The 27,998-nt window shown below is 43.8% G+C and overlaps 2 protein-coding genes across 18 annotated transcripts in view; one reads left to right on the plus strand and one right to left on the minus strand.

Annotated features, from left to right (window-relative positions):
- The first annotated feature begins 574 nt into the window (after window positions 1-574).
- On the plus strand, window positions 575-11,593 carry Rad52 (RAD52 homolog, DNA repair protein). The gene is given in 12 exon segments (XM_036181012.1): window positions 575-992; window positions 1,665-1,766; window positions 2,218-2,311; window positions 2,535-2,602; window positions 4,060-4,178; window positions 4,903-4,978; window positions 7,327-7,544; window positions 7,667-7,833; window positions 8,866-8,949; window positions 9,551-9,648; window positions 9,650-9,767; window positions 10,862-11,593. Coding segments are annotated over 12 exon segments (1,293 nt in total). The 5' UTR covers window positions 575-905; the 3' UTR covers window positions 10,924-11,593.
- A 1,389-nt stretch (window positions 11,594-12,982) lies between these two features.
- Window positions 12,983-27,998, minus strand: part of Wnk1 (WNK lysine deficient protein kinase 1) — a 142,879-nt gene continuing 127,863 nt past the window's right edge. For 5 of the 17 annotated variants that reach the window (XM_036181372.1, XM_036181373.1, XM_036181375.1 and 2 more), the window contains 8 exons: window positions 27,334-27,995; window positions 26,383-26,585; window positions 23,419-23,613; window positions 21,970-22,062; window positions 18,898-18,939; window positions 17,191-17,217; window positions 16,115-16,302; window positions 12,983-15,715 (listed from right to left, as the gene is read on the minus strand). In XM_036181372.1, the coding sequence (XP_036037265.1) occupies window positions 15,398-15,715; window positions 16,115-16,302; window positions 17,191-17,217; window positions 18,898-18,939; window positions 21,970-22,062; window positions 23,419-23,613; window positions 26,383-26,585; window positions 27,334-27,995 (1,728 nt within the window). In that variant the 3' untranslated portion in view covers window positions 12,983-15,397. The remainder of the gene's footprint in view (window positions 15,716-16,114; window positions 16,303-17,190; window positions 17,218-18,897; window positions 18,940-21,969; window positions 22,063-23,418; window positions 23,614-26,382; window positions 26,586-27,333; window positions 27,996-27,998) is intronic. The other 12 variants (XM_036181371.1, XM_036181380.1, XM_036181374.1 and 9 more) reach the window with 7 other exon arrangements.

The raw sequence follows: 27,998 nt of genomic DNA on the forward strand, positions 1-27,998 counted from the left end.
GCAGAGGTGTGCACACCTCATGGCGAGAAAAGGAGGAAGGGGGAGATGTTTTTCTTTAAAGGAGGCTTTGTGTCAGGATGCAGGATGGGTCCCCAAGGGGCAGGCCAGAATGCCAACACCCAGCACTTGGGAGGCAGAAGCAGGCGGATCTGTGAGTTCCAGACCAGCCACGGCTACACCCTAAATTTTGGCTCCACAATAAAAATTTTGTAATATTGATAATATTGTAATACTGATAGAGCACAATATGTTCTCAATGTAAACATTCACCTTTTCTAGCCCATAATAATAAATGTGTTAACTGGAAGAACAGCTAGGTTTGTCTGTTTTGGCAAACCGTACCTGACCCGAGAGATGCTGTCCCCTAAGTAAGTGCTTTATCTGACTTGGGATAGAGGCTCTTGCTTTTCTTCTGTCCTTTTTTGAGCCTTGTTTTATTTGATTGTTTTTTCAAGACAGGGTTTCTCTGTGTAGCTTTGGAGCTTGTCCTGGAACTCACTCTGTAGCCCAGGCTGGCCTCGAACTCACAGAGATCCGCCTGGCTCTGCCTCCCGAGTGCCTGTGTGCTGGGATTAAAGGCGTGCGCCGCCACCGCCCGGCAGATGTTTTTATTTGCAGATGACAACAACCCTGCACATAAAAGACCACGAAGACTACACCAGGATACTCTTGAGGATGTGATCTCAGGAAGCCACAGAACATAGAATCAGCATACAGAAATCAACGTCTGTTTTATAGCACTGACTAGGAAAGAAAACAATAACATTCACAACATTTACATTAAAATAAACACAAAACTAGCCATCAGAAATCCAGATGTGTAACAGAACATGGTGACCTCCTGTCTTTGCTTTCCCTAGGTCCCCAACCTCTTCCTATTATTGTCCTGTTTAAACAGAGTCACCATGGCCGGAGCTGAGGAAGCGGTCAATGGCGGTGCTGACAAGCATCCTCCCTTTGCTGCTGGGACGTCTGTGCTGTGCTTCGGCCAGGTAACTAGTTGCTTCATCTGTCTAGAAGGAGATGAAATGAGGAAACCTGGATGAAATGATACTGTTGTCATGGGTAGGGGGCTCACTGTGTGCCTTTCTCCTTCCGGTCAGTAGTCCACTATCTTTGTGTTTTCAGAGACAGGGTTTCTCTGTGTCCCTGGCTGTCCTGGATCTCGCTCTGTAGACCAGGCTAGCCTCGAACTTACAGAGTTCCATCTGCCTTTCCTTCTTGAGTGCACCATCACTGCCCAGCTTAGAGCAATTTTTAATGAGTGCATAAAGTTATACTTTTTTTTTTTTTTCTCGAGACAGGGTTTCTCTGTGTAGCTTTGCGCCTTCCCTGGATCTTGCTTGGTAGACCAGGCTGGCCTTGAACTCACAAAGATCCACCTGCCGGGATTACAGGCATGCACCACCACCGCCCGGCAAGTTATACTTTTTTATAGGCTACCATGAGATGCTTTGATACATGCATGCATGATATGTCTAAAACTTTCCCCTGGGCTGAGATGGGACCTAGAGCCTCAGGCCTGCTAGGCAGGTGCTCTCATCCACACTTGGCTCTACTCAGTCTTCAAGAATGTGGAGAGGTGCTGTGTCTGGAAACTCAGGGAGTGGTTGGCTGCGGGAGGAACGACGCAGATATTGACGAGATTCCCTTATGGACTGTAGAACCAGTACACAGCAGAAGAGTACCAGGCTATCCAGAGGGCTCTGAGGCAGAGGCTGGGCCCGGAGTACATCAGCAGCCGCATGGCTGGGGGAGGCCAGAAGGTAAGCTGTGTCTTGGGCACATATCTAGCAGTCAGCATAGAGATCCTGCCTTTTGGTTTTACTAGAGTCCATGGGTTCGGAGGCCCTTGTTCCCTGCTACTGGATACTCCCCAGTGTCTCTGGAAGGAGTGGGGTCCCAGACTGCATTGTTTTGAGATGGCTGTCAATTCCATGTTGAAATATTTATATCATCTTTAAAAATGTTCCTTTTACCACTTGCTTCTAATTTCATTTCATTCGCTCATTAATTAATTCATTTATTTGTTTATTTAGGTTTTTCAAGACAGGGTTTCTCTGGGTAGCCCTGGCTGTCCTGGAACTTGTTTTGTAGACCAGGCTGGCCTCGAATTCACAGAAATCTGCATGCCTCTGCCTCCTGAGTGCTGAGATTAAAGGCGTGCGACACTACTGCCTGGCCTTAATAGCTTTTTCTTGAAAATTTATTTTCTAGGTGTGTTATATTGAAGGTCATCGGGTAATTAACCTGGCCAATGAGATGTTTGGTTACAATGGCTGGGCGCACTCCATCACCCAGCAGAATGTGGGTATGTTCTCTGTGTGTGCTGTCTGCTTAATGTTCCTTATTTCATAACTGTTTTACTCCTGCTTCAAGAGTTTAGTGAGTCAGGATATGGGTAGGTGGGTTGGGTTAATCCAACACAGGAATGCACAATGGAAAGATTAAAAGAAATAAAAGGAACTCGGCAAGGAAAGTGGGTAAGGTGCAGGATCAGTATCTTTCCAACTGGTTCTCTTTCCCATTCCTAGATTTTGTTGACCTCAACAATGGCAAATTCTACGTGGGAGTCTGTGCATTTGTAAGGGTGCAGTTGAAGGTGAGGGCGGGGTGCCACTGCTGCCTGGGAGGACGGAGGAGACAGTGTGAGCAGGGAGGGAGTCTTGAGTGTAGACCTGGAGTGGGCCCTAGCCAGGGTGCCTAGAATGGCAGTGTTCAAATATCTTGGGCCTGGAGAGATGGCTCAGAGGTTAAGAGCACTGACTGCTCTTCCAGAGGTCCTGAGTTCAATTCCCAGCAACCACATGGTGGCTCACAACCATCTGTAATGAGATCTGGTGTCCTCTTCTGTGTACATAATAAATAAATATCCTTGCTCTCCTGCCCCTCAAAAGCATGTTGTAAGGATGTGTCTAACTCATTTTAAGTTGATACACAAAAGTTTGACCACATAAATACAAAAGGAGTGTGTGTATGTGTGTGTATAAATGTGTAACTTGACAGTCAAAAATCTTTTGATAATGTAACAAAAACTTAAGTGCCATAGAGGATTAAATACTATCATTTATTTGAAGCAATGCTGTGTCCCATACCCCTTACCTCAGTTTAGATCAGTGGTTCTTATTCTGTGGGTATTATTGCCCCCTTTTACAGGGATCACCTAAGACAACTGCATATCAGATTAATTCACAACAGTAGCAAAATTACAGTTATGAGCCGGGCGGTGATGGCGCACGCCTTTAATCCCAGTACTTGGGAGGTAGAGCCAGGTGGATCTCTGTGAGTTCAAGGCCAGCCTGGGCTACTGAGTGAGTTCCAGGAAAAGGCACAAAGCTACACAGAGACCCTATCTCAACCCCCCCCCCAAATAGAATATATATATGTATATATATACACACACACACACATACACACACACACACACACACACACACACACACACACACACAGTTATGAAGTAGCAACGAAATAATGTTATGGTTGGGGGTGTCACCACAACATGAGGACCTGTATTAAAGGGCCACAGTATTAGGAAGGTTGAGGACCACTGCTCTAGACATCTCATGTAGGCCCCTGGGTGTCTGAGGCTGTCTCCCTTCCTCTGCCTCTGCATGCTGAGGTGACAGGCATGTGCTCCCACTAGCTTTAGAAAATTCTCAGTATGTAGCCCAGGTTATGCCTAATCTGACTGGCCTCTTGCTGTCTGGGTCCTGGGATTACAGGACTGTGCTACCATGTCCTGCTAAGCTGCACTTTTATCAGAAATTTCATTGTCCGTTTTTTGTCTGAACTCATATTTCCTGCTGCTTTTGTCCTAATATATAAGGATTCAGCCCTGACCACAGGCATGGTTCAAGGCAGACCTGCTCCAGACAGCGCTTCTAGAAATTGCTGTCTTACATTCTGTGCTGTGTCCTCTTCAGCAGGGTCCTGGCTCCACAGCCTGAGGGTGGGCTAGCGGGTGGTGTTGGTTTTTCTTTTTTTAAGTTCTGTTGCTCAGGGAAGAGGATTACAGCTTCCATGTTAGAGCTCCAACAACATTTCTTTCTATCTCAGGATGGTTCCTATCACGAGGACGTGGGTTATGGAGTTAGTGAGGGCCTCAGGTCAAAGGCCTTGTCGCTGGAGAAGGCCCGGAAGGAGGCTGTGACTGATGGGCTGAAACGGGCACTCAGGTACGAAAGGAGCTGGGATCCAGCCAACTGATTTCAGTTCGTATTTCAGAGGAAGTGGCCCATTCCCTTGGGTCAGAAATTCAAATAACAGGAAAAGATAAGTCTCCTTTTACCCTGGTCCCACAATCCCTGGCTGCATTTGTACTTCTCAGTGGACACATGGCTGAATGCAGACTTCACTGTTCTCAGTGTCTCCCTCCCCAGAGGTCCCAGAGGGCTGACAGCCTCTCAGTTGTCACAGCAAAGGTCCAAATATACCAACTCAGAGAGCTTTAGGTTGCCTGAGCTCAGAGGGTGCAGTCAGGATTGCCCTTATTGCTGTGGGTCTGGGGCAAGGGTGTACATCATGGCAGAAAAGTAAAAAAAAAAAAAACAAACAGAAAACAAACCCAGTGATCTGTAGTCCTGGAGGGCAAATCCCAGTGTCTTAACAGTGTCTTAAAACCTCCCACTGGCCGCCAGCTCCTAAGATCCCATCAGTTGTGCCCATTCCCCAGACGGCTGGCCTGTGGTAGGTGAGTGTGTGTGTGGGGGGCTTCGTAGCACTAGAGCCCCCCTTAGAGACTTGTATCAGGTCATTGCTGTGCTGTCAGAAGCTAATGGGATGCAGGACTGGGACATGTTCCATCGCCACTAACGGCATGAAGACTGGAGTCCATTTCCTCCTGTAGCTGCAGCTTTGCCATGCTGCAGCTGTGAACTGGTCTGCTTTTTGTCACTGTAGGAGTTTTGGTAATGCGCTGGGAAACTGCATTCTGGACAAAGACTACCTGAGGTCACTAAATAAGCTTCCACGACAGGTACGTTAACAGTTGGAGTGGGGTAACACACAGCCTGCAGCTTCTCCGGTATGTCCTTGAGTGTAGCAGCAGGCAGAAAAGTGAGGACTCAGCGTTTGGCAGCATCTAGAATGTTCTCTCAGATCTGGAAGGTTAGTGCTATGCTAGCAGATGTGACCTGGCCAGGTTTACAGTTCCCCTCATGTACCAGAGAGCATGCTGGGAGTAGTCCCCTCAGAACCTGTGAAGAGCTTTCTCACATTGTTGCTGTTCCCTGTACATGGTCAAACTAGCTGTCTTTCTGCCCTTAGCTCTCTCTGGTGGCTGTGAGGTGCACACCTCTGTCTCTGTCACTACCGTCTATCAGATCTTAGCACCAGCCTCAGGAGTGTGCTGTGCAGTAGATGTGGCTAGAGTCCAGTCAGCTGGGGTTGAGTTGGTGTCTCCCTGGTAGACTCGTCTCCTTGGGAACCTTGTCAGGTGCTGTCCCGTTCTCTTAGCACAGGACCCAGGGCAGTGTCAGCTGGCTTCTGACAAGACTCCATACCTGCTTCCTCTTTTCCGTGTATGTGAGTGTGTGTGTGAGTGTGTGTATGTGTATGTGCTTGTGTGTGTGCGTGCTTGTGAGTGTGTGCTTGTGTGAGTGTGCTTGTGTGCGTGTGTGCATGTGTGTGTGTGTGTGTGTGTGTGTGTGTGTGTGTGCCCCCCGCGCGTGCGCACTGGTCTCCTGGGAGCACACAACGTGCTTATCTGCCCACCTCTTGGCTGTTGTACCCCTGCTGTGGACATGGATGTGTGAGTTTTTCGAAGAAGCATGGTCCTCACTTTCTGACGGGTGGAGAACTGCAGGTGTGAGTGTCTTGGAGAGCTCTCCAGACTGATAGTCGCGGCAGTCCCGGTCAGCCTTGCCTTCTGTTGTCCTAGTAGAGACCATGCGCCCTGACGTCAGCCTGCGCTTCAAAAGCTCGCTAGCCATTGGTGATTTGAGAGGGTGAAGTCCATTGCTATTTTTAATGGGTTATTTGGTACTTTTGCCGTTGTTATAGTAGTTCTTTATTCTACTTTTTGGTTTTTTGAGACGGTATTCCTCTGTGTAGCCCTGGCTGTCCTGGAACTTGCTCTCTAGACCAGGTTGGCCCCAAACTCAGCTCTGCTTGCCTCTGCTTTCCAAGTGCTGGGATTAAAGGCGTGCGCCACCACTGCCCGGTGTTTTTTTTTTTTTTTTAAATGATTTATTAATTTTTATTTCATGTACATTGGAGTTTTGTCTGTAGTTGGCTGTTGCATCTGTTGGAACTGGAGTTACAAACAGTTGTGAGCTGCCATGTGGATGCTGGGAATTGAACCCAGGACCTCTGGAAGAGCAGCCAGTGCTCCTAACCCCTGAGCCATCCTCCAGCCCCACTTTTGGTGTCTTATCAAGAGATCATCACCATACCCAGTGCTGTGAAACATTTTCTCAGGGTTTGGAGTCCTATACTTGGGACTTTAGTTCGTGCTGAGCTGGTCCTTGTGAAAAGTATAGGATGTTTGCCAATGGTCATCCCTTGGCCTGGGGAGCTCAGCTTTCTTAGCAGCGTTTATTGACTGCCCTTTCCCCAGGTGAGTGTATGTGTTCATGTGTCTGTATGCATGTGCTTGTTAGGGAGGCCAGAGGTGGGTGCTGGCTGTCTTGCTCCACCTTCTAGTTTGAGATAGGGTCTCTCTCACTGAGCCCAAGGGATCCTCAGGATTGGGATTATAGACATTTGTTGCCCTCCCAGCTTTTATATTGGTGCGAAGGGTCAAACTCAGGTCCTTATAGGTGTCATATAGTGGGATATGGTTTTTGTAATCCATCTGCCAAATCTTTTGTCTTCTTAAAATTTGTATTACTTTTGGGTGTGTGTGTGCATGTGCGTATGCAAGCACACATGAATGCAGGTGCCCATGGTTAACACAGGAATTGGATTTCCCTTGAGCTGGAGTTACAGACCTCTGAAAGAGCAGCACATCCATCTCATTAACTCCCAATCTGTGTTTTTTTTCAAACTAAGATTTAATCCATTACATTTAAAATAATTACTGATAGGATCGCTACTACTTGCATTTTGCTGATTTTCTACACATCTTATAGCTTTTTTTGTTCTTGGTAGTTTCCATTGCAGTTGCATAAACCATCTTTTTTTGTTTTTTGTTTTTTTTTGGTTTTTCGAGACAGGGTTTCTCTGTGTAGTTTTGCGCCTTTCCTGGAACTCACTCTGTAGACCAGGCTAGCCTCGAACTCACAGAGATCCGCCTGGCTCTGCCTCCCGAGTGCTGGGATTAAAGGCGTGCGCCACCACCGCCGCCCGGCACATTTCAATTTTTCTACCTCTTCCTCTTACTAGCTCCCTCTTGAAGTGGATTTAACTAAGGCAAAGAGAGAAGATTTTGAACCATCTGTGGAACAGGCCAGATACAACAGCTGCCGGCAGAGGCAAGCACCGGGACCCCCGCAAGCACCGGGACCCCCGCAAGCACAAGAAGCAACTTCCCCTTGCAGGCCAAGCCGCCCGCGCGATTCAGACGTTAGGCTGCAGGGGGCTGAGGACTGCAGCAGCTCCTGGTACTGGGCTCAGGTTCCCTCCCTCTCCTCCTGCGTCCTGCTTCCGTTGCTGCCTCTGACACCAGAGATGGTAGTGTGCCTCCTCCAGCCGGGTCCATTGTGGTTCACTTGGTTTACAGCAGCAGTCCGGCCGCCGCCGTGGAGAGGGATGCCGTTCACCAGCGGAAGCTGCGCAAGCTCCGGCAGAAGCAGCTGCAGCAGCAGTTCCGGCAGCGGATGGGGGTGCTCCTGCAGGGCCACACACCTGCCGCCGCCGCCGCCGCCGCAGGGGTGGAAGCTGAGTGTCAGGGTGTGTGAGGGGGAGACTGTGACTCCTAGGGCTTCTCTAAGTTCCATGGGACAGATGACCCCAGGGAATTAGGATGGTAAAGTCTGCCCTGCTCCTTCGCAGTTCCAAAGATAAGGGGCTGTTTAGGGAAGTCAGCGGCCGTGATTGGCATGTTCTGCAGCACCTGGGAGGCAGAGGCAGGCCTGGACTTCATAGTGAGACCACCACCCTCCCCACTTTCTGGAATTTGAAATTTCGAGTAAAGAATCACTTTGTTTGTCTCTGCATTAGGAAACTTGACTCGGATAGATTTTGATTATAAGACAAAGCTGGAAGATAACGAGCTTTTGGCAGATTTTTTACCCAGGAGTTTAAATTAACCGGAGTTTTGGTTTCACCGAATCAGATGTTTCTGATGTTGGGCAGACATCTGTTAAGGACATTCCCGGTCCAGGGAGCATTTGCCCATTTTCTCTGTATAGTGAAGGTGCAGGAGACAGATTATATGCTGGGTTTATTCTCACCCTCAGCACAACACCAACATTAATATAGGAAAAAACAAACCAAAACATACTCACCATTCTGGGCAGGGATGGGATCCAGGATGCACTGCCCTGTTCCAGAACCACTGGGCTGGAAGGCTCCTATGAACTCGGGGCCTTTGCTGTTGATGGGGAAATGGGTTAGGGCTGTTGTTCAAGGTAGCGTGTTCACCTAGTGTCCCGAGTTCCATCCCTAGATCTGGTGTGGTGGTGGCACACTGCTGTTATCCCAGGAGGATCAGATATTCAAGGTCATCTTGATTGTATGGGGAATCAAGGCCTGCCTGGGCTACATGAGAGACCCCATCTCCCACAGACAAAACAAAGAAAACATGTGGTTCTCCCCCACTCTAGTGAGACATAGACAACATACAGAGGTGGAGGTAGGCCGGGGAGTCAGGAACCTGAACCCTCAAGGTGTGCTCTGGGCAAGAGGGGGAATAGACTTAATCCCAGAGTCGACAAGTTGCGTGACCTCTGGCTTGTCCTTTGTCTCCTGTGCAAACTGTAACCATGCGTCCAGTCCCTCCTCCGGAACGCAGTACCCCCCAAACTGCTGCCTCAGAGCTCCGCAGGGACAGAGCTGCCTGTCCAGGTAAGTGACGTGAGAACTAACCAGTATGTGTAATTGACCGTGCTGTGTGCCTTCTGGTGGATACAGAATTCATGTTTTCCTGGGAGGGTTGGGTGCAGTACTGGGATTGAACCTATACCCCTGCAACTCTTGGCAGGTGCTCACCATCGAGCTATATCCCCAGCTCATAGATTTCATCTTGTAATCAGTTCTCTCCTACCATGTGGGTCCTGGGTCTTGAACTCAGGTTGTTAGAGTTAGTGGCAAGTGACTCTACCTGACTAGCCATCTTTCTGGCCCTCATCTGATTTTTAGTGCTGTAAAGTTTTATAAAACTGGAAAGAGGTCCCCAAATTGATTAATGGGGGTTCTGATACATGTTCCTCTCCTCTCTAACCAAAAGAAAGATTCGGAGTATTTGTTGGAATGAAAAACATTTGCAAATTTATCAGAAGGAACTCAAAAGCATGATTTTTTTTTTCCTTTTTCTTTTTTAACCCCGAGATAGGGTCTTACTGTCTGTTGTGGAACTGTCTTCCCGCGCACTGCTGGCTGCCATGTGCACTATCACCTGTCAAAACATGGAAGCTGTTGTAAATAATACTGTGGTTCTTTCCTGTAGCTAACCCTGAAGACAGCCTTGAAATGTGGGACCTGACTCCAGATTTAGAGGACATCATTAAGCCCTTGTCTAGACCAGAACCACCCCAAACCTCTGCCATCCCGAGCCCTCAACAACCAGGAGGTGATCCAGGATGGTGTCCTTTGCCAACAGATGCCACCTGAAAAACCTGGAGCCAGGCACCTGCAGACCTGCAACACTCACCAGCATGTACTAGGTAGCAGAGATGTGTGAAGATGGGTTTGTTTATTCTATAAAATTTAAAGCAAGGGTGCTAGTTCAGTTTAAGGAGTTGAATTAGGGGGACTTGAAAGATGGGTCAGCAATTAACAGTGCATACTACTCTTGCAAAGGACCTGGATTTAGCTCCCAGCACATATGTATTGGCTCACAACTGTCTACAACTCTGGTTCCAAGGGGGATTGGACACCCCCTTTTGGACTCTGGACATCAGACATGCAAGTGGTGCATAGACATACATACATGCAGGCAATACATCACCAAAAAAGAATTGTTGGGATAAATGGGACACAGTGGCAACCTTTCTGTAATGCCAGCATTCAGGAGGCGGAGGCAAGAGAATTCCTGTGAAGTATAGATGAATTCCATGGGCTGGATATTTAGCTCAATGGTAGAACCCTGGCCTAGTGTGTTGCAAGACCCTAGGTTCAATCAGGCAAGTTAGAACTACATATTAAGATCTTGTATCAAGCCGGTTAGTGGCAGTGCACACCTTTAGTCCCAGCACTTGAGGGGCAGAGCCAAGAGGATCTCTGTGAGTTCAAGGCCAGCTGGTCTACAGAGTGAGTTCCAGGACAAGCACCAAAACTACACAGAGAAACCCTGTCTTGAAAAAAAACAAAAGAAAAAAAAATCTTGTATCAAAAAGAAAAAGGAAAAGCTGGATGGAATCCTGTGGCAATGAGCAGTGCAGAAGAGTATGTGAGCTTTCAGCTCCTGATTTCATCTACTCTTTAAATCTAGAATGAGGTGTGTCCAACCTGAGACTGGGGATAGCTATGAATGTGGTCTGATACAAAGTAACAAACTTACTTAAAACATTCTCTTTGTAACTTGACTGAATGGCTCTTGAGCTCTGAACTTTGACTGATGATAGTGTTTTATGTCACAATGTTGGGCACACTTGTAGGAAGGCCGGACTGTATCTAGAGATCTGTCATGAGAATGACATCCTATGGTCACTCTCATTCTGTGTGTTGTCTAAATGAGGGTCACTAGCCAGTACAATCCAGTGATGGTTAGCTACTGTTGAGTCAAGGGTGCTGCATTTTAACCATTTATCTTTTACAGGACACTCTGACTCTCATAGGAAGAGCCAGGACCTAAAGAAAAGGAAACTTGATCCATCCTGAAGCTGGATTCCGTCATGAGAAATTTGGAAAACTGCAGTTTGGTTACAAAATTTTTCCAAGGCTTTATACCTTGGTTTAGTCTGAACTCATTAGAGAATTCATTCAGAGTGTATTAATGGAGTACTTTAAAGAGGTTGTCATGCCTCCCTGTGATGGGAGGGAGGCCAACAGATAAGATGTCTTTCCTTTGGCTCTGCAAGTTTTTCAGAACTATTCACTCCCAAACTACTGTATTAAGAGATTTTTAGTTTTCAGACTGCCTTCTGTTGTTTAGTGATACAGCCTATCTAAGCACCAGCTTGATCGTCACCTACATTAATTATATGTGAGCTCATCTTTCCTTGGGCTTCGGGTTTTTAATGTTTTCCACTAAGTGCTGACCAGTAAGGCCATGGTAGTGGTTCAGGATCACACATGGATTCATTCATGTCAACAGAAGCCTCCCTTTATCCAGAGAGATGTGCCAAGACTTATAGTGGGTGCTTAAGTGTTGGATTAGGCTTTCTCCATTCTCAGCACTTACCATGTCCTGTGGTTGTATGTAGTTTGTATGCAGCAGGAAGCCCAGCATGAATTCTGTTCAACTTTACATGATTAAATTGTAATAAAGACTACAACCATCTAATGAGATCTGGTGCCCTCTTCTGGCCTGCAGTCATACATGCTGTATAGATAGTAAATAAATAAATAAACCTTAAAAAAAAAAAAAAGACTACATCTCAACAGTTGCAGCCTTTTTTGGTGGGTGTGGGTGGTGGGTGGTGGGTGTGGGGTTTCAAGACAGGGTTTCAATGTGTAACAGCCCTGGTTGTCCTGGAACTCACTGGCCTCAAAACTCAGAGATCCACCAGTGCTGGGATTAAGGCATGCGCTGCCACCTCCCCCACCCATTAGTGCATTTTCGAGCCATCAAGTAAATTAACGCTTGAACACTGACAGAACTGTGGAACTTACAACTGAGATTAGTGGCAGATAGGCCTCTTTCATGGCTGTACTTGGCAAAGGCAAAATCCCACCACTGGTGGGATTCTTATCACACTGTGCACACTTTTAGGCTGAAATCTTTGCATCAGAACATGGGTTGTGGGAGGAGCTACTGCATGACTTCTCATTTAAAGAAAGACCAGTGTTTCCCCAAGCAATGAAAATGAGGATCTAAGGAATAGGTGTTTTATTCATTTTGTGTTTTCCCTGCATGTATGTACATGCATGTGTATTTGTAGTATCCACAGAGAATAGAAGAGGGTGTTAGATTCCCTGGAACTGGTGTTATGGTTGTGAGCCACCATGTGGGTGCTGGGAACTAACTAACTTGGGTGCTTTGCAAAGGTAGTACACTCTTAACTGCTGAGCCCTCTCTCCAGCCCCAGGAATGAATATATATATATTTTAAGCTAGCAACTTAAAAAAAAAAAAAGACTTATTTATTGTATATACAGTGTTCTGTCTGCAGGCCAGAAGAGGGCACCGGATCTCATTACAGATGGTTGTGAGCCACCACATGGTTGCTGGGAATTGAACTCAGGTCCTCTGGAAGTACAGCCAGAGCTCTTAACCGCTGAGCCATCTCTCCAGCTCCGCAACTACTCTTAACCGTACCACTCCCAGAAGTTTTGATTCTTTGCCCAAATGAACAATGAATTCACAATTTTACTTAAGCTGAATTTGGGGTTTTGCTGTGCCTAATCCTTAAAAAGAAAAAAATTCTTTATATTTATTGTGTATGAAAGAATTGGTGCTCTCGTCACATCCTGTGGGTCCTAGGGATCAAGCACAGACCATCAGGTTTGGTGGGAAGTATCTAATATTGGAGCAGAGACTATCTGTGGGCAGCTGAGACCTAACTCAAATACTTAAGAAGTGTTGACTAACAGCAGTTTGCTATATGCCATGCCACCAAGCTTTCACTTTCATTGTTAATGGCTTTATTTTAGTTTAGGATAAAACTATTGCTAACAGTTCCCAAGGAACAACAAATCCAGTTAAAATTCGTACAAAATTCAAAATAGGGCCCTGGAGAAACAAAAGGCATCCTTGGTTAGAAATGATACCCCACAGCTCAACAAAAGCAAGTTTGGTTTATTTGAATGGTTTCATTAAATAAGTCTACAAAGATAACAAACTGAAGCACAAAGCGCAATCTTACAAGAGGCGCAACACCCAGAGTTAGTGCAAATGTACAGTTAACGGCTGCTGAGAAACCCCAAGGCTGGAATTCAGTTTTCAACAGTACATTGTTAAATAACGTAAGGAAAACATTTATAATTCAGAAAGTTCTTTTTAAATGTGGAAAAAAGATACTCAAAGTGTACTATTAACACAAAAATAATTTAAACAGTTCAGTAGCACTAGCTCGTTCCTCTAGGCTTCAGTTATTTCATCCACAGGAGGGCAAAAAAAAAAAAAAAAAAGAAAAAGAAAAAAAAATCAGTAAATAAACTTTTGTGAATGGGGGAAAAGACCTCAAAATGACTAAAACCAAAACCAACAACACATGCTGCATCTGGCTCCCTCTACCATAGTACAAAGTACTCTCCATCCAGTTTCGTTTCCACAGCACCTCTTCACCCTCTCCCAAAAGGAATAAATGAGCAGGACCTGTAACAAAAACTATGCTCTTCCCACCTCCCTCTCCTAATTTCAGCTGTCATGTGTATCTTTTGGCCTAGACCAACTTAAAAGGAACAGGACTCTTGAAGGAAGAAAGGTGCAGAAAGCCAGGCTCCGTCTAGTGTGTAACTCCTGGGATGTGTCATGAGTTTGGAAATGTGTCAATTCCCAACTCAAGGTCAAGGAGGAAGCACCCAAGAAATGAGGACTTCTACTTCTCCCTCCACTTTCTCAGAGTATTCAGATACCAAACAGCCAATTAAATCAGAATTGACAGAAAACTGCCCATTAAAACTAGGCATAGCACTAGATAATACTGGTTGGTTGCAGTTATTTAGGGATATGGGTATAAAAATGTGAGAGTATTAGTTCTAATATAGAAGTACAGGTGGCACATAGATTGTGATGTGCGACCATTTGGACATTGTAGAAGAAAGGGGTCAGAAGTGGGTCTGTTTTCCACAATACAACACGTCAGGTGGAGAAATGTATGGTACACGTACAAGAGGTGAGAGCAACCACGCAGGTTTCCGTAGAGCAACTTTTCCATCGTGACTTGGCACTGTCATCCTTCCCAACTCAGAATCTAGCCCACTCCCATCTCATTTCTGTTGAATTTCTTCTAGGTTTTGTTTGTTCACTGGCCGGGCATCACTTCTAACAAGCTTGTCTCCACGTCTTCAGTCCTCGTCCTTCACACGGCTCACAACCCCCTCACTCTTTCTGAAACAGAACTTTGTTTCCAACCTCTGATGCCAACTTCTCACTGTGCTCATCTCACACCTGCTCTAGGCAAAACTGTTGAACAATTGAAAAAACAAAACAAAACGAAACAACAACAACAAAAAAACCCACTTTCATTTTCCCTTTGGCATATCCACTGCTGGGGTCATGTGGACCTAAGATTTCTTCCCACATACCCTTTGGTGACCTGGGGTCTGGTAAGTTGATGCTAACAGCAGAAGCAATAGAAGTCCAAGGCACTAAAATATCCAGCAAGCAATACTGGGAGAACAGAAGTGTTCAAGTACAGTAATTTATACAATTTTACATTCACATTTATTTATCTAATACAATGGAAATACAAAGGAAAAAGTTAAAGTGTCTTAATAAGTAAAGGACAGAGCTAGCTTTTTTTTTGTGTGTGTGTGTGTGAACCTTTTAAACCTTTCAAAACTTTTCTCTTAAAACTAATGTTGTCCAACAACATTTATATATCACAGTGTTTCCACATCAAAACTGATGGCAAAGTTACATGTCCTCAGGGAACGTCATTATTTTCCCTAATTGCTAATGCTGCAGTCAAAGCTGCTAATATCTTGCTTAAAGCATTAATGACCTATTCAAGAAAGGGTTGCAACCCCAGTCCCCTGATATTTTTCACTAGGTTGTAAAGGAAAAAAAGAAAGTGGGGGTAGGGATCAGAGTGGGCGAGATCCTTCTTGTTTTAAGGTGTGCATTCTTGTGGGAGTAAGGAATTCGGGGCATATGTCAAAATTATGAGCTCTACCCACTCACAGATACATACTGGGTTTAGTTTACATTGAGCTCTTAGGGCATTCTGGTAACAAGGCTCTCTTCCAGCCCTAGGCCTTACTGGTGGGTACAGAAATAGGAAAGCAGACTCAGGCAGCCCCTCCACCAGAAAGCTGCTCTTTTTTTTTTGAACTCCAACAAATGGAGAGGGAGGGTGGTTCTCCATTCTAAGGGCTCAAAATAGTATTAAAAACATTCCCTTCTGGCAAGAAATAACCAGTTAAATGCAGCACTAGTAGTTAGTATATAGGCTACTCCCCCAACCCCCCAACCCCCAGCATTCCATCTTCTGCCCCCAAATCTATGCAGTTAACATCTTCACGTCTGACTAAGTGGTCCGCAGGTTGGAACCTGGGGGGTTGCTGATGGACTTCTGCAAATTGCTGATGTTGAAATTCTGCAAGGAAGCAGTTCCTACAGGTTGGAACTGGCCAAGTGGCTGTGGTGCTGGACCACCTGTTCCACTCCACTGAGTGCCAAATGGGGCAGCTGGAAAACCATACTGCTGTGGAGGGCACATGGACTTGGTGAAGTGACCTAGAGAGGTAGCAGATGCTGCAGAGATGGGGGCTGAGCCACCCAGGTTTGAGGTCATGGAAATGCACAGCTGCCCAGGAGCAGAGAACTTCCTTGCCATTCCAGGGCCCTAAAAACAAGAAAGTAACAATGAGAATCTAGCATAGGTATAATACTCAAACAAAATACGTGTGATACTGCAGTGCTCTTCTAGAGCTGAGATGTTCTGATCTTAGTGTTAGCAAAACATAATAACAAAGCCTCCTGCAATATTTATTGGCTCTATGTTTAACAAGAAGTGAAAACTCAGTCTAGAGTGTGCATATGTGCCAGGTGTTATGTGTGTACACACAGGTAGTATAGGATGCTGAAAGAAAAGAGTACCAAAGTGATTGCTGTCTTGTTTTCTCAGTAACATTTAAACCAATGGGTTGTTGAAGAAGGTGGTGAGAAGGATGGCATACCAGCTTTGGCAGTCCCTGACTATCTGTGTGTTGTTAGTCTGGCAGGTTAGGAAAAGTAGACTTACCTCATAATTCATGTGTCCTTTGCTGCCTCTCCTGCCTGAAAGATTCATGGCATCTCGGGCCCAGTTGTCTACCAACTTGTGCAAGTCATCTGTGAATGTGCCCTTCCTGCTGGAAGTCATGGCAGGTGGCTGAGCCTGGGCAGCCTGGCTACTCACTGTTCCCCCAACGGTGTTTGTGCTGCTGGTCCCTAGAATTGTAAGCAACACAATACTAGCATTAAAGGAATCTGGGATAAAACTCTGGGAAAGGAGAAAATGTCATAGGATAATGAATGGCAAGCCATAGAATGGGGAGAATAATTGGGAAGCCATGCAGGATAGGAAGACTCCAAAGTTTTATTTATCCATTTGCTTCTGCATAACAGGTAATGAAAATGGTTTCTCTTCCACAGCTTGTAGGTAAGGCTCAACAACTTGGGATGATGGCAGGCATGGGTAAGGGCTTCTTTCAAAGCAAACTGTAATACTGGGACTGTCTGCCAATGCTCTATTCCCAGCACTACACTGAGTGATATGGTCCACAAGGCTGGCTGCTATGGAACTTTGTAGAAAGCAGGGCCAAAGAAGTACTGTGTGCTGGGTAAGTTACAAGTAGTACAAATGCAAAGATCAGTGCTTGCTGTGGAAAGATGGGGTCCCCAGACTATGTGGATACTGTGGCATTCTTTACCCACTCTTTAACCCAAAGTAAAGAGACACAGCATGCTCTGTTCAAAACTTTTTTTCGCCTGAACCATAAATATAAATTTGTAAATATAAACTTGGAAGGAGTCGAGGCCTCAACTTTTCTCAATGTCCCATGAGTAAAGAACAGAGATTCGGCAGTGGCGGGGAAGATGTGCCTGAATCTCTCAGGTCCAGGAAGTTTATAGTTTTCTTGAGGACTTGGGTTTCAATTGGTTCAAGGACTCTCATCCCTTCTCCCCACTCTTCCCAATAGAACAAGCACTCCTGGGTAGAAGCAACAGGAAAATGCAGCTGAGGCAGGGATGCAGAGGGGAGAGGAGGCTTAGAGGTTATAATGAAGGAATTCTATTTCTATGGTTTGATGAAAAAGAAAGGAGTCTGTGTCCTGCCTGATTTCGGTTCAGCTGGAGGGCACACTGAAGGTTATTCGAAGAGGCAAGTTTTGGGGAAGAGGGAAAGAAGAGTCATGGTCTTATTTTTTTTTTATTTTTTATTTTTTTTTAACTCTCACTTTATTAGCAGACTTCACATTTGCTACATAGTAAGTAAAAGTTACTCACTCCCTACCATACTCAAGGAACCCCGGGGCTAAGTGCATGCATTTTCCTGCTTTCAATGCCAAAGCAGCACACCAGAGCACAGCAGCACACCTGAAGCAACCCTATCATTAACCTAATCTTAATGGCCCCTGCAATCCTGTTGGTGCCAAAGGGTGTACCTATTTTACCACCTAAGGAGTAGCCCACCAAAGCATATCTGTGCTAAAAGAAAGCTAACTCAGGTGAAGCTGCAGAGTGAGGATGCTCACATGCTTCTTCTGGTCACTGTGGCAAGACATGAATTACTGCAATCACATGGTATCTGCTAGGACTGCAGGGGATCACTACTATCCAGTGTAAAAACAGAGTAAATTCACCTCAGTGCAGAAAAGCAAGTATGAGAACAGTCAAGCACAGGAAACAGCCTTCCTTGAATAGCAAGTGTAGGACAAAGGTGCAGTGGGAAGGAAGCACAGGCCATGAGGATAGGAAGTCACAACAGTAAGGAAACCCAGAAAGCGAGCATGTGGCATGCACGAGGACTAGCATCCTGCTGGATGACAATAGAAATATCCACAAGTGAGCAGAGCTGTTGATGCCAAATGAGAAGCCAAGTCAGGGTGAGCACTGCTTATCCAGAGTCCTCATGCCAAAAGTCACACTTCTCTAGTCTGGTGCTAGTTGTTCTTGGTGCTATGAGGGCCCTTGAAAAACCAAATGCCATTCACTTTAGTCTACATTCCTCAACACTGGACTCTTAAAATGAGGCTTACCCTAAAAGGGAGAGTCACCCTACAGTTATTCTTTTTATTATAGTTTCTGGCTGTAAAGGAGGATTAACAGGCTCTCTGCAGATTGTGCTAACAAACTTAAGTCTTTTCAGTCCTCTTGAAAGCTGTATAAAGTAGAATAGATTTTATTCCTCTAAAATTCATGTTCTGAGTTTCTCCTATCCCTATACTTCCAGATTATAAGCCACTATGAACCACACTCACTACCAAAGATGCCAAGTAGAGATTTTTCTTGTTACTCCCTAGACTCTTATAACATAACATGCTGGTATTAATTTCTTGGCATCTGCATTTTATTTTAATGAGAAATCCCTAGGCTAAAAAGCTAAGCTCTCTAATCAAGTAGCATTCCTCTCCCCTATAGTTGAGCACCAACTTCTGAGATAGGAAGAATGAGGATATGCCTGCCCTCTGTGTACACCTAGATCACTGTTGAGTTTCCAGTGTTGTTGAACAGTGGTGGGCACATGCTCGCTGACTCTTCCGTATAGAATCTAGGCTTCCTCCATCTCCCCATTCATATCCATGGACGTCAGTGATACAGACTAACACACCTGGACTCACATGAGAGAACTGACTATGAAGTGGTTTCTCAATCTGGAAGTAGTAATAATTAAATATAGCAATTAAGCACAATAAGGAATATTATCAGAAAAGGGTGCGGGGATGGATGAAAATTAGGAATCAGGGAGTTACGAGGCTTCTTAGTTTAAAGAACTCATGGCTTTGCAATCAGGATCAAAAGTAACAGAAAGAAGATAATTACTACAGAGCTGGTTGCAAGGACAGACTTTTTTCACCATCTTCCCTGAAGCACAAAGAGAGAGCAGTGTGTTAAAGAAACATCAGTGAAATCTTTATAGACTCTCCAAACAGCACACAGAAGCCCAGCAAGAGAAAGCAGGAGGGGACAGATGGGTGGGACCTGGTAGCCCAAGATGTAGGGACAATTCTAGGGATAAGTCTAACTGGCTGTGAGTGTTAACACAATTGTTAGATGGACTGTGAAGTCTGGATGACAGATGCTGAGCTTTTACACCTCATCTTTATTTCTTCAATGTAATGTGGTGTTAAAAGGTTTTGGAGGAGGAACAGGTCTCACTGCTTGAATTCCAAATACCCAAGCAGTGCTTCCATTGACCTTGTCCTACTTCCTGTTTCTCCTGCTGGGTTGTTATCAAGCATGGAAATCAGTACCCTTGTTACGCTTTAAGTTAATTTAAACTGGTTGTTATATTTCCACACCCTAGACACACAGACACACACACAGACACACACAGACACACACAGACACACACACACACACACAGACACACACACACACACACTTTCTTTTCCTTTTTCTCTCTCCATATACCCCATCCCTTCCAGAAACAATTTTAAAAGTATGTGGAAAACAAGCAACCTTTAAATATAGATAGAGCATTAAGCCAAGCCGTGCTTCCAAAATATTTTGAGAAGATAGGATAATGTATCCAAAACTAGTAAGGGCCCTCACCCTTCCAAGCACCTGTTCTTTATATATATTTAAAAAAAAAAATCTGCCTCCTACGATTTGTCCAGCAGTTTTGCATGACATATCGTTATGCACCTTCAACAGGTATAGGTCTTTCATTTAGACTCAAAGGGAAGTGGTAAGATTTACCATTTCTAATCATTCTCAAACAGATTAATACAGTCTATACTCAAGAGTATACTATAAGACACAAAATTAACTCAAACGGTGCATATCAGACTTCACAGAAAGAAATTCTGGTTTGCCTTCTTTTCAGACATAGCAGGTTGTGTATCACAGGTCTGGGCAAATGTCACATTTTACTGCAAAATACCCATCCTATTACTAATGTCCTTCCATCTTTCTAGCTGGACATATAAATTAAATGTTTATTTAAGTGTGCTAATAACATGCATAGTCCAAGCCAGTCTAATCAGAAAAACTATTGGATGCATCATGCATGCTTGGAAACTACCAACATGGGCAATGTCTTCCAGCCACTCTTTGAAGAGCTCAGCCCTGGACCACTGACATGTGTGGGAATGTGGTAAAAGAAGGCTGTAAGTAGAACCAATCCATGACTAACATGTCAGTGAGGGAAACAGGTTAAATCTAATACACAAAGGTACGAGAGAAAAAAGTAAAGTGTGTATTCTTCCCACCATGAAGAGGCCAAAGGCTCTCTGAGCCACATACTTAGAAACACTGATCGATTTAGCACATGCATTTAAAAAGCATCTTTCATAACCACACCAGAAGTTTGAGGCCTTAACTTAAGTTTGATTGTTATCCAAACTCTAATGAAGTTCTTTTTCTTATTTGAGCTTTTTCTTTTTAAAAATTTTTCTTTCAATACACACTCATTGGCCACCTACTAATACCAGACAGGGTCTTGTTAACCACAGGGACTGAGAGTTTTCTAAGTACCAGCTGTTTTTGTGGACAGTGTCTTATTTAAATTGTTCAATAGCCTTAGGAAGCAGGCACTGATTTCATTCCTTACAGGGAGAGGACAATACAGGGCAATTTTATCCTGGGCTGTCTCCTTCTTGGTATAAAGATTTGTTTTTATTTTATGTGTATGGGTGTTTTTTCTGCACGTGTCTCTGTGTGTGCAGTGTCCTGAGACCAGAAGAGGGTATTGGAAACTGAACGTGAGCCCACTGGAAGAGCAACAACTGTTGAGCTATCTCTCCAGCCCCACATGTATGTTTTGCTCTCTGTTCTTATGTGTGTAGGGACATGTGGAGGTCAGAGGACACCCCTTAGGTGTGGGTCTTCATGAGCCACCCACAGTATTTTCTGAGAAAGGGTCTCTCATTGGCCTGGGGCTTGCTGACATGGTTAAGTTAATTTGCTCATGAGACCAGGTTCCTCCTCCTTTCTTCAACTTTTCTAGTACTAGGATTACAAGTATAAGTAAGACAGCATACCCAGTTTCTAATTCAGACCCTTAATCTGCAAGGCAAGCACTTTACTGAGCCACCTTTCTAGCTTCCTGCACCCTGTTTTAAAACAGAAAGCGAAGAAAGAATAAATGCACTGGGCAGTGGTGGTAGCTCACACTTTTAATTCCAGCACTTAGGAGGCAGAGGCAGGCAGATCTCTGTGAGTTTGAGGCCAGCCTGGTCTACAGAGTGAGTTCTAGGACAGTCAGGACTACACAGAGAAACCATGTCTCGAAAAAAAACAAAAACAAAAAATAAAAAGAAATGCGTTGTAAGAGAGCTACAGTCATTGTTCTTTGAACTACTTAATCTCAGAGTTGGTAACAGAGGTGAAGAGATTTCTGGCATCTTTTCAACCTGCACATAATTCAGGCTTAACTGAGAAGATTTCAACCCATATTTAAAAGAATGGAAAATGGTAAACTTTTACCTTCAGTCAGGATCATGCATCAGTGCTCAACATGCTTCCTGTCATTATTTTTTTAATTTTAATTTTGAGACAGGGACTTGCTATGTAGTCCATGATGGCTCCAAACTTATAATCTTTGCTTCTCCCTCCATAGTATGGGAATCATGGGCACCACCACTCCTAATGTCAGGGCAGTGAGACAGCACTGAATATGATTGTGTATTGCAGTCTTAACATAGAGTCTAGCCTAGAATAGATCTAAAAGAGGTAATTCTACCTGGGAGTTATTTTGAAACCTATAAAAACCCACTCCTGTCTCTGCGTCTTTTACTATAATTAACACAGGGACCCAAACTTCTGAGGGTAATGGTCAGCCAAGCCACTGAGTAGATGAAATATAAGAGACAAATGAAAATGGACTGCGTGACAATCAGATCCAAAGCAGCAGAAAAACAAGGACAAGGAAGGAGTAAAGGTGTTACACACAAAGAGCCAAGCAGGGCGTACTCAGAAATCGGGTCCTCCTGCCACCAGGTTTGAATGTCACCTGCTCAGATGCACAGTTAAACTTCGCACAGCCTGTGAGAAGGGAAAAGGAAAGAAGAGAGGAGAAGAGACCACACAACTACAGGATGTTAGAGCTTGAGGCTGATGGTGACACACTGGATGGCATGTAGAAGAGGGAACTCTGCAGGGAGTCCATCTGGTGTAGGAGACCGAGATGCCAGGCCTCAGCCCATTGGCAGAAATGAAGCATTTCTCAGTTGGAACAATGCTAACCACTTTGTGTTGTTTCTTGCTAATTACTTACATTAGCTGAGGGGAGAGAAACTGAATGTCTTAAGTTCTATGTAATTGTGCTAGAAGCACTTAATTATCTGTAGGTCTGTCCCCTGATTCCTTTCTACCCAGATACCCAATTCATTTCAACTTTGTTTTGTTTTGACACTACAGATTTCACTACTATAGCCCAACCTGGCTGGAGCTTCATGAGTACAAGAATTAAAGACATGTTCTACAATGCCCAAATTTCCTTTCAATTCTAGTTTTGTTCTTTTATTTTATGTGTATGAGTGTTTTGCTTGAAGGTAAGTTGCACACTATGTACATGTATTGCCCTCAGAGGCCAGAAGAGAGCATCAGATTCCTGGGATGGATGTGAGCCTTCATGTGGACGCTTTGAATTGATTCTAGGTCCTCTGCAAGAGCAGCCAGTGCTCTTAAACCACTGCCTTCCAATTCTCACTAAAAGCTCTCTGCAGCAGTAATGTTTTGAGCAACAAAACCAAAAACACTATTTGGAAAGTAGAGTATGGATCAAGAATTTAACCTTAGGGTATTCCTGTCTTGGAGCCCCCTCCAATTCTCTGGAATTGTCTTATTTTTTCTTAATAAAATAAATCTATATTTACTATGTATTAAGAAACAGATTTTAGGGCTAGTTATTTTAGTATGCTGCTACCATGCTTAGAAGTTTAAAAGTAGATTGGCTAAAAATAAGCTATTCATATAGGCTGCACGTGTAATGGTCACCCTTCGAAAAGAAGCTATTTTAGAGCTGAGTTTGATGACTTACACCCATAATTCCAGCAGTAGGGAGGCTGAAGAAAGAGGATTGCTAGGAAGGTTAGCCTGGGCTGTGAGTCCCAGACCAATCTAGTCCAGCCTACAGAATGAGGGGCAGTCTAAACAACAACAACAAACAATCTAAACAACAGGAAGCTATTTTACCAGATGCCTGGAAACAAGGGAGCCAGTGATTCTAATCACCATGCAGCTTTTCTGCTCAGCTCAATTACTAGTTACCGTTTAATAACTCAGTTTCTTTCTATTCAGCTGATGGCAGTCAGTTTTTGCCTTGCTTTTGTCCCAAGTACGGCACTGTTTCTATTTTCATGTTTCTTCCAGATGAAGGTTGTCACTTTGAATTCTTACCTTGACCCGGAGCAGAAAGGCTTGGTACTGAAATGGCACCATCACTGGTGAAGGCTGAATAGAGGTTGTCACTGGAAGGAGATGGCTTAAGAGGCTGTAACAGCTGGTTGTGCCCAGTCTCTGGGGTGCTGCCCGGGGGATGAAGAGTCTGTTGGGGGTGTAAGACTGAAGTTCCACTCTGACCAGACAGGTTACCTGGTAAAAAATAAAGAGACTTGAAAAAACATGGAGAAGAGGTTGAGGATGTATTTCAATTCACTTAGCAGTCATGAAATCCTGGGTTTAATCCAGCACCACCCAAACCAGGTATGGTGGTGTATGTCTGTAATCTCAGCACTTGGGAAGTGTAGGAAGAATGATTAGGAATTCAAGGTAATCCTTGATTACACAGTGAGTTTGAAGCCAGTCTGGGATACTCGAGACTGTATTTTCAGTGAGCCAACCAACCAACCAACCAACCAAAAAAACAAAAAGAAAGAATAAGAAAAAAAAAAAAAAAATCACACTAACTTATCCTAATATAATGTTTCTGATCCCTATTTATCCTGAGTGGTAATTTTAAAAACAAAACAAAAACATATAAATTGACAAACAGACAAGTCCTTACTGAATAAAGGTTAAATGAAACAATAGGATGTTTATGGACATAAGGTTATTTATATGAACTGCCTCTCAAGAGTGATAACTTTAGATATATAAAAAGGGCCTGGGCGGTGGTGGCACACACCTTTAATCACAGGAAGAGGCAGGTGGATCTCTGTGAGTTGGAGGCCAGCCTGAGCTACAGAGCGAGTTCCATAGCTACACAGAGAAACCCTGTCTTGAAAAACCAAAAAACAAACAAACAAAAACCAAAAAAGTGGGGAGGGAGAGGCTAGAGAGATGGCTCAGTAGTTAAAAGCCCTGGCTGCTCTTGTAGCGGACCTACGTTAGATTCCTCGAAGCCACATGACAGCTTACAACTGTTAGTAACTTTATTCCCAAGGGATCCAATGCCTTCTTCTGACTTTCTCAGGTACTGCACACACAAGTGGTGCACAGACATACACATAGGCAAAACACATACAAATACAACAATAAAGCTTGAGAAAAAAAGAAACGAAGAAGAAAGTGTTGAATAATGATGTAGATAACCATAGCTTAATGAATGTTTAAAACTATATTTTGGAGAGCTGTAGAGATGGCTCAGAGGTTAAGAGCAACGACTGCTCTTCCAGAGGTCCTGAGTTCAATTCCCAGCAACCACATGGTGGCTCACTACCATCTATAATGAGATCTGGTGCCCTCTTCTGGCCTGCAGTCAAACATGTGTATACATAATAAATAAATAAATCTTTAAAACAAAACAAAACAAAAAAACAAACAAACAAAAAACAAAAAACAAAAAACCCACACTATTTTTTGGTTAAAAGAAACAAAAACAATACTTAATTGGGAGCTTTCAGTTATATGAACTAGCCACAATTTCTTAGTTTACAAGTCACTAGTTACTCAAAAATTATGTCAAAACCAGAGTCTGAATTAGCCAGTCTCCCATACAGACACATCTCTATTAATGAACTGCATGAATTGGACAGCGTGCAAAAAAAGGGCTGAATATCTATAAAGGTTTCTAGACAATAGAAATAAAGAGCTGGTAAGAAATTTCTATATGTTTGCTTTCCATACTTCAACTAGACCTGGAGAACAAATGTGAAATCAACCTAGGTTTTAGCCCTCTTTCATTTTTAAACCAATTAGCTATTATGTACTACACATAAGAGCAAAAAATTTCTATCCTGTTAAAATGGACATAGTCTATTTGACAAGTCATCATTTCATATCTGATTATAGAACCATCAAGTTTGTTATCCTAAGATGCAAAGCTTTTTTTTTTTTTTTTTTTTTTTGGTTTTTCGAGACAGTTTCTCTGTGTAGCTTTGCACCTTTCATGGATCTCACTCTGTACACCAGGCTGGCCTCAAACTCACAGAGATCAGCCTGGTTCTGCCTCTTTAACTCATCTCATTAACTCCCAATCTGTGTTCTTTTTTCAAACTAAGATTTGATCCATTACATTTAAAATAATTACTGATAGGATCGCTACTACTTGCATTTTGCTGATTTTCTATACATCTTACAGCTTTTTTGTTCTTGGTAGTTTCCATTGCAGTTTCATAAACCATCTTTTTTCCCTCCTGAGACAGGGTTTCTCTGCGTAGCTCTGGCTGTCCTGGAACTCGCTCTGTAGACCAGGCTGTCCTCGAACTCACAGAGATTCGCCTGCCTCTGCCTCCCGAGTGCTGGGATTAAAGGCGTGCGCCACCACCGCCCAGTGCAAAGCTTCATTTAAAGATATTACCCCCCCCAGGCACACCCAAGTCTCTATGGCATTTACATTAAGTTTAGTTAGTTTTATGGTCAAATTCAGTCATTTAAAGAATCTGAAGTTTATTAAGCAGAGAATAATCTTTATTCTTCTAAATGCCCAAGAGTCTGATCAAATTTTGAGTTATATGAATTAATAGACAAAGCTAAATGTTCATCCTGAAGAATAACCATAAACAAAGATTAACAGTAGATAGACAGTAATACTGACTACATTTAAAAAAAAAAAAAAAAAAAAAAGTGCCGGGCGGTGGTGGCACATGCCTTTAATCCCAGCACTCAGGAGGCAGAGGCAGGCAGATCTCTGTGAGTTCGAGGACAGCCTGGTCTACAGAGCGAGATTCAGGAAGGGCACAAAGCTACACAGAGAAACCCTGTCTTGAAAAACAAAAACAAAAACAAAACAAAACAAAACAAAACAAAACAAACAAAAGCCTACAGTCAAAACAGGTTCAAAACACACCAGGGATAGAAGAGACAAAGAAGCAGGAATAATGGAAAGCCCAACTCCTTTGAATTTTAATAAAAGTTATCAAATGTTCAACAGGTTACATACATGGTGGGTGACTTGACTTGACTTGGCCCAGGGCTTTTTACCTGAAAGCTGTGGGCTTTTATTGCCCAAGGAGCTGCTGCGACTAGATTTACTGCCTTTGCTTTTAGTAGGTCGCCTTCTTCTCCCCGATAGAGGAGCAGCTGGGGGAATAATGACAGCAGGGGGAACTTTGCCCAGTTTGGTATACAGAGATTCAATTTCATGTTTCTGGCGACTTTGCAGGTCCTGAATCTCTTTAAGATGTCTATAAAAGATAACCAAATATGGATAAAAATATAACCATTGTTGTTCCAAGTAAGAGTTAAAACATATTCCTAAATCTGCATTCCAATGTTCACACAGCTATGAACCCTTTTCTTAAATGTGCCGTGAGATTCTAGTTTGACAATTCATTTTGCACGTCTACATACACAAGACACATTTCTGTAAGCTCCTAGTCTAGATAACAGCATGAGAAAGAATATAGGAGTCCACACAAAGGGTAGGTAAATTTGTTACTGTGATCCATGTGATAATTAGCAAAAGTATAAACATAATTATAAATTGTAGTGCTATTATTAGATTCATGTTATAGATATGAACAGAACTGAAGAGATGGTTCAGCCATTAAGAACACTTTCTCCTCTTGTAGAGGACCTTGATTCAGTTGCCAGCACCCACATTACAGCTAACAACCATCTGTATGTAACTCCTGTTTCAGAGAATGATACTGTCTTCTGTTCTCCATGGGTGCTGGGTACGCACACGGTGTACATACATACATGCAGGCAAAACATTCATACACATAAATAAACATCTTTCTTTAAAAGTACCATTAACAAAAATAATATAAAGGTGCTGCAGAAACCCTAAAACTAGAAAAGCTATAGGTGCTGATGAGACAACCCAATGAATGACGAAACAGGTAAATTTAGCCTTTGTCTATCACTCTCTGTTGAAAAGGAATGAGATCAGCATCTGTACTGAAAACTGTGAACACTAAAAAGACTTACTTTTCTCGTAGCCGTCGCAGTTCTAACCTTAAGTCTTCATCTTCAATGTCCGACTCATTGTCACTACTCATGTAGGAAGAGTTGAACGAATTGCTAAGGCTCTGACTTAGACTCTGGATGGGAAGACTCTTGGCACACAGGTGAGGGGGAGAGTGTGGGCTACCTGAGCCATCCTCTGCACCCCTACTGAGAAAGGCAGCCTCCAGATCGGAAGAGGGCCCATTCAGATGGGAAGGCTCTGCCAGCTCAGGCTTCTCCTTCTTTGGTATCACAGCAGAACTAATCGTTTGTTCTGAATCTCTGAAAGGAGGAGAGGTCACTGGTCCCTCTTTTTTGAGCTCTGTGACCTTGTCCTCGGTTCTTGAAACAGAGAAACGACCCACTTTGTTTGCTGTAGTTGTCACCTGAAAACGTCCAACCTTGGTAGGCTGCCCGGTGTCTGACTTGGCTTCCGGGGCAGCTGTGTGGTGGATGCTGTCTGGCACATCTAAGGACATGCCAGGGATAGTTATTCCATTCGGCTCTGGCTTTACCAGGGTACTCTCTGGACTACTACTTGAAAGAACTGATGACTCTGATGTGCTAGATTCAAAATGAACAGACTTTGTATCCTCTGACCTATTTTTACGCTCTTTCGGAGCATCATCCATTGTAACTGAAACCTG

The sequence above is a fragment of the Onychomys torridus genome, chromosome 3 (genome assembly GCF_903995425.1).
Source record: "Onychomys torridus chromosome 3, mOncTor1.1, whole genome shotgun sequence".
NCBI classification, from domain to species: domain Eukaryota; kingdom Metazoa; phylum Chordata; class Mammalia; order Rodentia; family Cricetidae; genus Onychomys; species Onychomys torridus.